General features: G+C 43.9%; 1 protein-coding gene across 1 annotated transcript; it reads left to right on the top strand.

Moving 5' to 3' along the window:
- Positions 1 to 5: 5 nt before the first annotated feature.
- On the top strand, positions 6 to 8,335 carry LOC311116012 (endothelin-1 receptor-like; the record flags this gene model as incomplete). The annotated part of the gene is given in 7 exon segments (XM_084191142.1): positions 6 to 97; positions 2,550 to 2,748; positions 3,981 to 4,092; positions 4,095 to 4,132; positions 4,693 to 4,838; positions 5,061 to 5,169; positions 6,159 to 8,335. Coding segments are annotated over 7 exon segments (837 nt in total), but the record flags the coding sequence as incomplete, so codon positions are not given.
- Positions 8,336 to 13,000: the final 4,665 nt, after the last annotated feature.

The raw sequence follows: 13,000 nt of genomic DNA on the forward strand, positions 1-13,000 counted from the left end.
GTTCCTTTGGGCTGTGTCTGTGTAAGCTGGTGCCATTCCTGCAGAAGGCCTCTGTGGGCATCACTGTCCTCAACCTCTGTGCCCTAAGCGTCGACAGGTCAGTTCCATGTACCACTGCTGAATTCCAAATCAACCAATGGTAGCAGATCTGAAAGGATCAAAGCAAAAAGCATAAAGAAATATGAATATAAGCATATTAATGTTTATAGAAGAAACAACCAATATAAGCAATAAGCAATAAGGTGTTTCCTTCAGTCTGCTTCATGATAGCCTATTGCCTACACCTATCCAATTATTTCAGATCTACAAGAGTGTCTAGGGAGTAAGGGGTAAGGGTTCTGAAGCATTATACACATTATTCGTTTACTATCATATGCATTGTCTGATAGGCATACAGTTACCAAGGTTACTATTTGAGCTGTAGCTGAAGCTGACCTAGTACTCAGACACTATAAGTGAGTCTTTATGCATTTTATTCCATAGAGACCTATTCTGCTCCCTGGAATAGGGTTCTTTGATCTTGTAAAAACATGTGTTTTAATTGGTTCCTGACTCATGGAATGTTTGCACAGTTGAATTCGGTTCTGTTCTGGCCCTTCAGTTCTGTGAATCTTTATATGTAGGTTAGATACTTTTGCTATGTTTTTTACGGTAAACTCCAAATGAAAATCAGTCTAATAATACTTTTTTTCTGTGAAATGTAGTCATCTTTACATATGTATGTATCAAAGAAAAATACTCCTATCTAAACTTTTCAATCTATTCAAAAAAGTCACCCTCAGACCGTCAACCTTTGCCATTAACTCACCAACACCATGATAAATCACAAATCACATTACCATTGTTTGAATTCAAACCAAATGTGTTTGTTGAACAGTCAAGTCTTTATGAGATAGAATGAGCTATGTATGGGAGTGGCTGAGACAAATTGGCCAGCAAAGATGAATGACTTCCCTAATTTGATTTAAAGGAAACCACAGGTTGGGAGTTCGTTTTTTAAATCCTTAGTGGAGGTAGCACGGTAAAGGCAGTTTGTTCCGGATGTTTGTAAGGTCAGTAATAATTGAGCTCTCCCATTACCAACATAGTTACTCTGTTAAGGACTAGGCCACCTGGGGCCATATCCACAAAGCCTCTCAGAGTAGGAGTGCTGATCTAGGATCTGTCCATACAATCTTATTCATCATGATCCATAAGACAAATCTGGTGCTAGATCAGCACTCCTACTCAGACGCTTTGTGGTCTTAGCTGTTTCTCTCCCTGAGGAAGGAAGCTTTGCCATCAAGGAGTAGAAGTAGTTTTATTCTCAAATCTAATATTTTTAATTCTGATTGTTTTGTGTCTGTTGCTACACCACTAGACTTGTATTCCTGTCTCACTCCCTTCAGTTCTTGTAACACTTAACATCGTCAGTCTAGTTTATCAGCAAAGTGAAAGTGAGTGGCTGACGTCCGGCTTCATTGGTCTGTGTGAGCCAGCAGGCATAAGAGCAGAAGGAGGTCTGTTCTGGGTGTAAAGGATGGGCTCCAGAGTTGCCATACCAGCTATGCTGAATGACTCCCATCATACAGAGAGAGAGAGAGAGACGATAGTGATAGAGTTGCGTTCAATAGCAGATGGTCTCCATTTGTTCTCCGAAAATGTGCAGCATATCTCGTCTGGTTTGCAATCGTTGTGTCTTGTCCTCTCTGTTTGAGAGAGAGAGAGAGAGAGAGAGAGAGAGAGAGAGAGAGAGAGAGAGAGACAGAGAGAAGGTGGATACATTACAAGCTTGGTAAAATATAAATGGCACTATGTGGTTTGACAAGGGTATTCAAATGCGTCATGAAAAATATATTGTTCAGGCCATAAAATCTTGATGCACCGTTTTACTAAAACATTTAGATAAGCGGTTCCTATTAATGAAACAAACAAGCAAACCCGATTTGGAGCACAGTAAACAAGCAGACCATAGCTCCTGCCAACACTTGTTTGGAGGCTTCACAAAATAATTAATATTAAATTCTGAGGATAAACAATTGATTATGTCTGTTGTTCATTAAATCTTAACTTCGATCATTTTTCTCACGATGCAGTACAGTGTGTGTCTGGTCTACTGCCATGCCGCCAGTTAATAGAACACATGCTACAATGTACAACTGAGTTTACCAAAATGTATGTTACTGTAATAAGATTAACAAGGAGTCCAGTAGTTTTCTCACCATATCTCTATGGTTCCCACAATCATGTTCCATGCAGGGTTAAACGTTTGAAGTCTATTATTCAAGTACTGGAAGTGTCTCTAAAATAGGTTCACTTTTCACTGTCAGTTTTAAATTCAACTTCCACTGGATGTGGATACCTCCTAGCGGGCAAATCTGGTGGAAATGAATTCATTACAACCATTAAAAGCTGGTTGAAATGACTTCATTACAACTAGTTTAGCCGCTGGGCTGTTTACTAGTCCCAACTCATGTTGTTGCTGAAAAGCCCACAGCCCTGGCTCTGCTCTAACCCCTTCCCTACCCCACCATGTTCACCCTTTCCTTCTTTGTGTCCCTATGCCCCAGGTACCGTGCAGTGGCATCGTGGAGCAGGGTCCAGGGAGTAGGCATTCCTCTACGGACGGCCATGGAGATCGTGTCCATCTGGGTGCTGTCCCTGGTCCTGGCCGTCCCAGAGGCCATCGGCTTCGACATGGTTAAATTCGACTACAGGAACGAGACCATACGGACATGCATGCTCAACCCCAAGTCTGACTTCATGATGGCACGACCCATTTTCTTGTTGACACTTCTGCACTTCGAATAATCCTATTATCTTTATAGAAACAAATCTGGCCCACAAAGCATCTCAGAGTAGGAGTACTGATTTAGGATCCCCCCTCTTATTCATTATGATTTAAAAGACAAAACTGATTCAAATAGGGTTACAGTACAGCACATGTGTGTTAAGTTAGTATAACTGACAGTCCAGGATTGCATGTAGTGGCGTATCCTTGCACTGACCTATCAGAAACAATTCCATCTGTCCAAATACTTGGCATCAAAAGTAATTGTGATAAATACAGCGGTGAATTTATCATACTGACATTCATTTCTCTGACATTCTTGGCGGAACCACCCAAAGACCTAGAAATATGGTGAAAGGAAGCGTTCAGAGGCCAGACCTGGGTTCAAATATGATTTGAAATCATTTTGAATAATTTAGCTCTGCATGATTGAGCTGGTCTGGCTTAATGGACCAATAGAATGATCCCAAAACTGCAAACCTCGCCCATCTGGCACTCCAGATAGGCTAGAGCAAACACAAAATATTTCAAATATTTCAAATAGTATTTGAACCCAGGTCTGACAGAGGTCTCCATACGTTTTCTCTCGGAGAGAAAATCTCTGAGGAGATCACTTCTTTGTTCACAAGCCTGGCGAAAATAATTGATTGCAGACCGCAACAGCAATTACAGCTCAACTGATGTATGGTTCCTTATAGCTGAGCATGTGTGTCTAGTCCACATCATGCAACACAAAAGATCTAAATCCCATATCATGGCCAAACCATGCTGAGGTTTAGGTCATTTAATTTAAATCCAGATTCAACAGAACACGTATGACCTATAGTATCTCATCCTACTAGAGTGAGGAATTGAGTAATGTCGTATAGAGGTTATAGAGGAACATTTGGCCAAAAAATTCCTCAAATGGCATCTGCTCCTCCTTAAAACTTGTACGATAATATCCCCACTCCTATATGTGGATTTAGTCGATTCGAATATGTCACTGCCATCACATAGACATATTGAGAATCTCAACTTACTTTTATACCAAACCTAGCAGGTGAAACTGCTTCAAATTACATTACAACCAGAAACCACATGAATACAACCAGTTTCTCCCACGTTTGCCTTCTGGACAGTCTTCTGGAGAATTGGCATGTTAAGTATTGTGGTTCACCTGCATAGAACCTGTGTACTAACATGTTCTCCTGTTGTGGTTCTCCTGCAGTACTATAAGGACATCAAGGACTGGTGGTTGTTTGGGTTCTACTTCTGCGTTCCTCTGATGTGTACGGCCGTGTTCTACACTCTGATGACCTGTGAGATGCTCAACCACAGGAACGCAGCCTCCGCATCGCCCTCAGTGAACACCTCAAACAGGTACACACACACACTGTACTGTTATGTACTGTACAGTACTCAACCAGACTTCCTTGTGTTAGTGTCTCTTTAGGAGAAGCCCGTTCCCTCTCTCAGGCCTCTCAAGCTGATGTCGCATAACCCACCCTGACTGCCTTCTACATTCATAGTACTACTACTTAGTATCAAATCTCTCTTCTTCTCTTCAGTTGTTCTGCACTGTAACCAGATCCACCTCTAGCGTTTTGGAGGCCCTAAGCCAGAGTTGGTTGGGCTGTGTATAGGCAAAGGCAACTCTATTGTAACAGTACACTACTGCAGAACGACTCATGTTTAGTGTCTCTTTAAAAGTTTGTCCTTTTCCTCTCCCCCTAACAACCTAGTCTCCCTGACAACCTAGCGTCTCCCTAACAACCTAACATTTTATCTGTTGTTTACATCCCCAGAGACGTTACTATACAGTCCTCAGACTAACTCATAGCGTTTCTTTATGCATTTCTCTCCTCTCAGTATCTTGTCTTCGTCACCCTTCTTCGTCATCGTCCAACCTTTTCCTAATCTGTTGTTTATTGTTTTCCCAGAGACGGGAAGTGGCCAAAGCGGTGTTCTGCCTGGTCCTGATCTTCGCTCTGTGCTGGTTCCCCCTGCACCTCAGCAGGATCCTCAAGAAGATGGTCTACAACCAGAGAGACATCGGACGCTGTGAACTGCTCATGAGTGTAGCCATGTTTATTTGCTGTTGTCATCTTATTATTAGAAATGACTGATGTACGGTGTGTTGGGAAATGCGAAGGTGGAAAGATGTGGGGAAACACTTGACTGGATCTAGAACCACAACAGACTAAACACAGACGGACACTATTTTATTTGCTGCAATTTAACGATTGCAAGGAGATTAAACTCAAATGGAAGTTCTGCCAAACAACATGGGTGTTGTTGTTTCTTTCAGTTTCCTGTTGGTCTTGGATTACCTGAGTATCAACCTAGCCACAGTCAACTCCTGTATAAACCCCATCATCCTCTACTTCGTCAGTAAGAAGTTCAAAAACTGCTTCAAGGTACAGTAGATCCCTAAACATACCCACACACCCAACTCGCTTTTTCTCTCTCGCTGTATATCTATCCTTTTCACTCTCTCTCTCTCTCTTTCTCTCTCTCTTTCCCCCCATATTATCAGTATCACCACTAACCCCCCGGCCCTCCCCAAACCCTTTGTTCTAGTCTTGCCAGTAAAACAAACAGAGAACCTCTCCCTCTCCCCACGACCGAGGGGCTGTGGCTGTGTGCTGGTGATGACATTATGTAAAGAAAATGTCAAGCAAAGCAGTGATTTATGAACTAATTTACTGGGTGAGGTCACATAACTGTACATATCTGTTAGAGAGACCTGAGCTGAAGATAAACCCTGCCCCAGCTCTAGCTGTCCTCAGAGAGAGAGAGAGAGAGAGAGAGAGAGAGAGAGAGAGAGAGAGAGAGAGAGAGAGAGAGAGAGAGAGAGAGAGAGAGAGAGAGAAAAGAGAGAGAGAGAGAAAAGAGAGAGAGAGAAAAGAGAGAAAAGAGAGAGAGAAAAGAGAGAGAGAGCGAGAGAGAGAGAGAGAGAGAGAGAGAGAGAGAGAGAGAGAGAGAGAGAGAGAGAGAGAGAGAGAGAGAGAGAGAGAGAGAGAGAGAGAGAGACTGACTCATAACAGCAATTCCCAGACCCTGAACGTGCCTCTTCCTCTCTCTCTGCAGAAGTGGGGCTAAGAGTTTGGGTAGGATAAAAAGTGTTCTACTTCTCACGCTGTGAGCAGATGTAGTTTTATGTAGTATATTGTTCAAAGAAGCATTAAGAGACCCCATTACACAAGCCCATACACAAGCCCACATTACTGTAAGCTGTAGAAAAGTGCCTACTTGGACCTCGTCAATCCCTCATTACTGTAAGCTGTAGAAAAGTGCCTACTTGGACCTTGTCTATTGTAATAACAATAGTATAAAGGCTATCAACACAGCATGACCACAGCAGTATAAATAGTGTCTCTAATCTTGTCCCCTTGTCTCCTTCCAGTCCTGCCTGTGTTGTTGGTGCCACTCGGATGCCACAGTGACCAGCACGGGACAAAACGGGAACGGGACCAGTATCCAGTGCAAGAGCCCCGAGCCCGCCAACCTCCACACGGACCGCAGCCTCCGCAAGGACAGCGACTGACCACCACCGGAGGTGACGCCCCCTATGGACGAGGAGGTCTCACTACAACTACAGCCAGTCTGCACTAAACCCAATGGACTCTCAACTCTATAGGACCCCATGCTAAACCGTTACAGCGTGACAAATAGAGAGAGAGTCACACGTTTCAAACACCACCACACGTTTCTTATACAGAACACTGCTGGGCAGCTCTGGAGCTGGAGTTTATATATAGACACAAACATACAATGGGCATGATGTACACTGCAGTATTTCCAGTGTCTCTCTGGACTATACACAGTGAGACTTCCCATTCCCTTTCCCAGGGGGAAACGAGGAGGGAGCGATGCTTTACAGTACCGTGAGAGAGGAGGAAGAGGGATGGGGGGAGGGGAGGGGACAGGAGGGGACGGGAGTGGGGAGGTAGCTAACAGGATGCAGCTGAACCTAGGCTATAAATGACCGGCCAATCAGTAGCGGAGCGAGTAGCGTGTTGTTCTGTTCACATAACGGTCAGCACTGCTGGGACGAACCAGGAAGCAGCGGGAACCCCGGGAAGGAAGGGCAGAGCGCTCCCTGTCAGAGGGGACGAGAGGAGAAGGAGAGAATGGTCCCCCATGAGTCCTAATGAACTGCTGCTCAGTGATGGTGGAGAGAACGGGAGTTGACTGTCCTTTTATAGTGTCGCTATAGCTTCTTCCATCATACGCTGGTCGTTGTATACACAGTAGTTCCCTTTCATAGAGTAAGCTAATGTCCTGTATGGTGAATTTGTTTTAATATGGATGAAAATGTGATTTTGCCATGTAAAAGTGTGTGTTCCAGTACAGTTTTATATTCTGTTTTACAAAAATGTACCAGAAAGTGTTAATTCACTGTGGTTAGGTTTCATGTGGTTGGAAGAAGAAAGGAAAAACAGATTTTAACGAAAAGGTGTCGTGTCATCTTGAATTCCCCCATATAGCCTTATATAGTATACAGACTCTGTACAATGTCCATTGGAATATCACTTAGGGTGTAGAGTTACTCCAGTGTAGAGTATCCACCAGTCTGCATCCCAAATGGCCCCCTATTCCCTACATAGTCCTATGGGCCCTGGTCAAAAGTAGTGCACTACAGAGGGAATAGGGTGCCATTTGGGACTCAGCCCAGTCTCTTGGCTTGTTATCCAAAGACTAATGGTTTTCTGACCCCTACTGAAGACACAAGCTAGTTTTAAGAACATGTCCAGATGCAACAAACACCACAGGACCGTGAAGTAGAAAGTTATGATTATGTCTCAGTTCAAGGCTAGTTGAAAAGGTCTCTATGTTCTCATCCAAAAAATAAAAGGGAGAAAAACGTTCTCCCTACTTCACTGTGAATTTCACAAGACACAGAAATGTTAGTATCTATAGCTAAGCTGTTTGTGAAACATGCTCGTATATATCAAGTTTTTATATAGTGTTATATTTTGCTATGTTCTTTATCATATATACAGAATGTGGTTATTTTTTGTATTTTGCCTGAGGCAGGATTTTTTATTAGTTACTTGTTTTTGTGATGATAAATATACCAGTTGGTGTTTAAATCATATCAGCTACCTAAGGGACTATACTGCTTTATACATTTGATATGTGAATACATGTATTATGAATACAATTAATGTCCTGTGTGTGTGGGTGTGGGTGTGTGTGATTTTTTGCACTTTTTCCATTTGAGTGTTTGTGGCACTATCTACAGCCCTCCTGTAGCTCAATTGGTAGAGCATGGCGCTTGCAACGCCAGGGTTGTGGGTTCGATTCCCACAGGGGGCCAGTATGAAAAAAATGTTATGCACTCACTAACTGTAAGTCGCTTTGGATAAGAGCGTCTGCTAAATGACTAAAATGTAAATATCAGACAATGTCAAAGATGAAGGCTTTTCAGTTTAACCACTCATATCAATAAATAGTATTTTACCACTATAATGTTCATCCAGAGGCTTCATACCCCTCTATAGGAAATTGTATTATTGTTCATGTTTCATACAGAAATGCTGCTTCTTATCCTAATAAAAATATTTTATAAGTGTATAATACCTTTTGCCTTGCATTACTAAGGAGTGATGAACGTTATATTGATATGCATAACATAAGAACATTAAACATTCCATTACTAAGGAGTTATACATTTTACATTGATATGCATTACATATAATTACTTTGGAATTTGTAAGAGTATGACCTCTCGCATTGCTTTAGTAAGGAGTTATGAACTTTATACTGACACGTCATAGAAATACATGTCTTTCTGAGAGGATAAGGGGCCTCTACTTCTTTTCTTAGTGTCTGTGGGAAGGAAACACAAGCTGGTCTGGGAGTGATTTGAAGAGCACTGTGACCTGCTTGCTTGTTGCTTGGCAACACTGCCCTCAGGGTTACCATGTCAACTGAGAGGATGTGAACTGAGCTGCTTGGAGAGAGGGAATGTAATCAATCCAGCCCATATGAGTGACTGACTGTTGTCAGAGCTCCCAAATAGAGGCGCTGTTTAGACATAACTTGTCTTGCTAACTTAAAGATGTCCTCCAGCGATTTCTGAATTTTTACTGTTGAAAAGCTATATCCCAAGTATAAATACAGTAAAGTACACACACTTAAGGGTAAAAAAATACATTGAGAAAAAAAGTGTTTTTTAGACAAAACTGCAAACTTCAAGGAGTAGGGCATTCAAGGAGTTGGTCTGATGGGGAGATGGGATGTCATCAGCCTCCCCCTTGAGGAACAATAGAGGAGCAATAGAGAACAAAAGAGGAAACCTGGACCACCTACAGTGAGGGAAAAAAGTATTTGATCCCCTGCTGATTTTGTACGTTTGCCCACTGACAAATAAATTATCAGTCTATAATTTTAATGGTAGGTTTATTTGAACAGTGAGAGACAGAATAACAACAAAAAAATCCAGAAAAACGCATGTCAAAAATGTTATCAATTGATTTGCATTTTTATGAGGGAAATAAGTATTTGACCCCTCTGCAAAACATGACTTAGTACTTGGTGGCAAAACCCTTGTTGGTAATCACAGAGGTCAGACGTTTCTTGTAGTTGGCCACCAGGTTTGCACACATCTCAGGAGGGATTTTGTCCCACTCCTCTTTGCAGATCTTCTCCAAGTCATTAAGGTTTCGAGGCTGATGTTTGGCACTCGAACCATCAGCTCCCTCCACAGATTTTCTATGGGATTAAGGTCTGGAGACTGGCTAGGCCACTCCAGGACCTTAATGTGCTTCTTCTTGAGCCACTCCTTTGTTGCCTTGGCCGTGTGTTTTGGGTCATTGTCATGCTGGAATACCCATCCACGACCCATTTTCAATGCCCTGGCTGAGGGAAGGAGGTTCTCACCCGGTATATGGCCCCCTCCATCGTCCCTTTGATGCGGTGAAGTTGTCCTGTCCCCTTAGCAGAAAAACACCCCCAAAGCATAATGTTTCCACCTCCATGTTTGACGGTGGGGATGGTGTTCTTGGGGTCATATGCAGCATTCCTCCTCCTCCAAACACAGCGAGTTGAGTTGATGCCAAAGAGTTCGATGTTGGTCTCATCTGACCACAACACTTTCACCCAGTTCTCCTCTGAATCATTCAGATGTTCATTGGCAAACTTCAGACAGGCATGTATATGTGCTTTCTTGAGCAGGGGGACCTTGCGGGCGCTGCAGGATTTCAGTCCTTCACGGCGTAGTGTGTTACCAATTGTTTTCTTGGTGACTATGGTCCCAGCTGCCTTGAGATCATTGACAAGATCCTCCTTTGTAGTTCTGGGCTGATTCCTCACCGTTCTCATGATCATTGCAACACGAGGTGAGATCTTGCATGGAGCCCCAGGCCGAAGGAGATTGACAGTTCTTTTGTGTTTCTTCCATTTGCGAATAATCGCACCAACTGTTGTCACCTTCTCACCAAGCTGCTTGGTGGCCCATTCTAGCCTTGTGTAGGTCTACAATCTTGTCCCTGACATCCTTGGAGAGCTCTTTGGTCTTGGCCATGGTGGAGAGATTGAAATCTGATTGATTGATTGCTTTTGTGGACAGGTGTCTTTTATACAGGTAACAAACTGAGATTAGGAGCACTCCCTTTAAGAGTGTGCTCCTAATCTCAGCTCGTTACCTGTATAAAAGACACCTAGGAGCCAGAAATCGTTCTCATTGAGAGGGGGTCAAAAACGTATTTCCCTCATTAAAATGCAAATCAATTTATAACATTTTTGACATGCGTTTTTCTGGATTTTGTTGTTGTTATTCTGTCTCTCACTGTTCAAATAAACCTACCATTAAAATTATAGACTGATCATTTCTTTGTCAGTGGGAAAACATACATAATCAGCAGGGGATCAAATACTTTTTTCCCTCACTGTATTGAGATGTGCCTTTTGTTAAGTATATCAGGTGAATAATGAGGTGAAAAGGAGACTGGAGTACGACTTTAATCAAGTCTGCAGGATCTCAAGTCTTTGCTTGAGATCAGTGCAATGACTTTAGTTACAAGGTTGTGTTGGACATGTAAAGTGAACACCATGAAATCTTCTTAGACAACCTAAACATTGTGACCGATATCATTTTTTACCAAGATTGTAATTTTTACATTTTAGTCATCTTATCCAGAGCAACTTACAGTTCTTGCATTCATCTTAAGATCTACATCATGTCTAGGTTGAGCTTGAAGTGGTTGGCCGACATCCAAGCTGAGATATCTGCCAGGCACGTTGAGATGTGTGTCGCCACCTGGGGGGGAGGGGGGGGGGGGAGTAGTTGAGTGTCATGAGCATAGCAATGATAGGAGAGACCATGTGAGGATATGACAGAGCAGAGCAACTTGGTGTATAGTGAGAAGATGAGAGGGCCTAGAACCGAGCCTTGGGGGACACCAGTAGTGAGAGTACGTAGTGCAGACACAGATCCTCTCCACATCACCTGGTAGGAGTGGCCTGCCAGGTAGGATACAAGAGTGTGCAGAGCCTGAGACGCCCAGCCATGAGAGGGTGGAGAGGGGGATCTGATGGTTCACGATGTCGAAGGCAGTGGATAGATCTAGGAGGATGAGAACAGAGGAGAGAGAGTCAGCTTTGGCAGTGTGGAGAGTCTCCAAGACACACAGAAAAGCAGTCTCGGTTGAGTGACCCGTCTTTGAAGCCTGACTGGTTTAGGGTCAAGAAGATCGTTCTGACAGAAATAGCGAGAGAGTTGGTCAGTGACAGCATGCTCAAGTGTTTGGAAAGAAAAGAAAGAAGGGATATAGGTCTGTAGTTTTTGACGTCAGAGGAATCGCGTGTTGGTTTATTGAGGAGGGGAGCAACTCAGCCATTCTGAAGTCAGAGAAGATGCAGCCAGAGGTCAGGATGGTTGATGAGGGAATTGAGAAGTTCTCCAGAGATGGTTGGGAGAAGTTCTCCAGAGATGGTTGGGAGAAGTTCTCCAGAGATGGTTGGGAGAAGGTCTCCAGAGATGGTTGGGAGAAGGTTGTCCTCCCGAGTGGTGTAGTGGTCTAAAGCACTGCATCGCAGCGCTAGCTGTGCCACTAGAGATCCTGGTTCAAATCCAGGCTCTGTCGTAGCTGGCCGCGACCGGGAGACCCATGGGGCGGCGCACAATTGGTCCAGCGTCGTCCAGGGTAGGGGAGGGAATGGCCGGCAGGGATGTAACTCAGTTGGTAGAGCATAACATTTGCAACACCAGGGTTGTGGGTTCGATTCCAGTATGAAAAAATAATGTATGCACTCACTCTGGATAAGAGCGTCTGCTAAATGACTAAAATGTAAGGGTGGAGCGGGCAGGTTGTTGGGCGGCCGGACTTCACTAGTCGCACGATTTTATCTGGAGATGGAGGGGAGAAAGAAGTCAAGGTGTAGGGTAGTTCTGTGTGAGTGGGACTAGTAGACTCCATAGGCTGAGTGAATGAGGAGTGGATATCGTCGCCCACAGAGAGGAAGGAGGGAGGGGGTGGAGGATTACGGTGGGAGGAGAAGGTGGAAAATAGTTTCCTAGGGTTAGAAGCAGAAGCTTGGCATTTAGAGTGATAGAAAGTGGTTTTAGCAGTGGATACAGAAGAAGAGAAGGTAGAGAGGAGGGAGTGAAAGGATGATAGGTCCTCCGAAAGTTTAGTTTTCCTCCACGGAGTAGGAGGAGATGGCTGGGCCGGCCGGGGAGGAAAGGATACAGTCATAGGACGCAGAAAAGAGAGGAGAATAGGGTCAAAGAGGCAGAATCAGGAGACAGGAAGGAGAAGGATTTAGCAGAAGGAAGAGATGATAGGATATACAGTAAGAGGACAGAGTAGACCTCCCATGTGGCGCAGCGGTCTAAGATCCGGGTTCGATCCCGGGCCGCGACCGGGAGACCCATGAGGTGGCGCACAATTGGCCCAGCGTCGTCCGGGTTAGGGGAGGGTTTGGCCGGCTGGGATGTCCTTGTCCCATCGTGCTCTAGTGACTCCTTGTGGCGGCTGGGTGCATGCGATTTGTAAACAAAAATTAATAGAAAAAGTAGTGGGAGAGCGAGGGAGCAAAGATTGTGACGCCGCATGGACCATCTGGGTAGGGGCTGAGTGGCTAGGGTTGGAGGAGAGGGAGACAGAAAAGGAAACAAAGTATTTTTTATATTTATATTCTTGATTTCAGACCAAATAAGTTGAGCCAAAATAATTTCAGCCCCAAAACCAATAGTAATGGGAGTTTCATGGATGTGTTGAGAGCTAATTTGTTATTTGT

The sequence above is a fragment of the Coregonus lavaretus genome (genome assembly GCF_964263955.1).
Source record: "Coregonus lavaretus genome assembly, contig: HAP1_SCAFFOLD_9749, whole genome shotgun sequence".
Lineage (NCBI taxonomy): Eukaryota > Metazoa > Chordata > Actinopteri > Salmoniformes > Salmonidae > Coregonus > Coregonus lavaretus.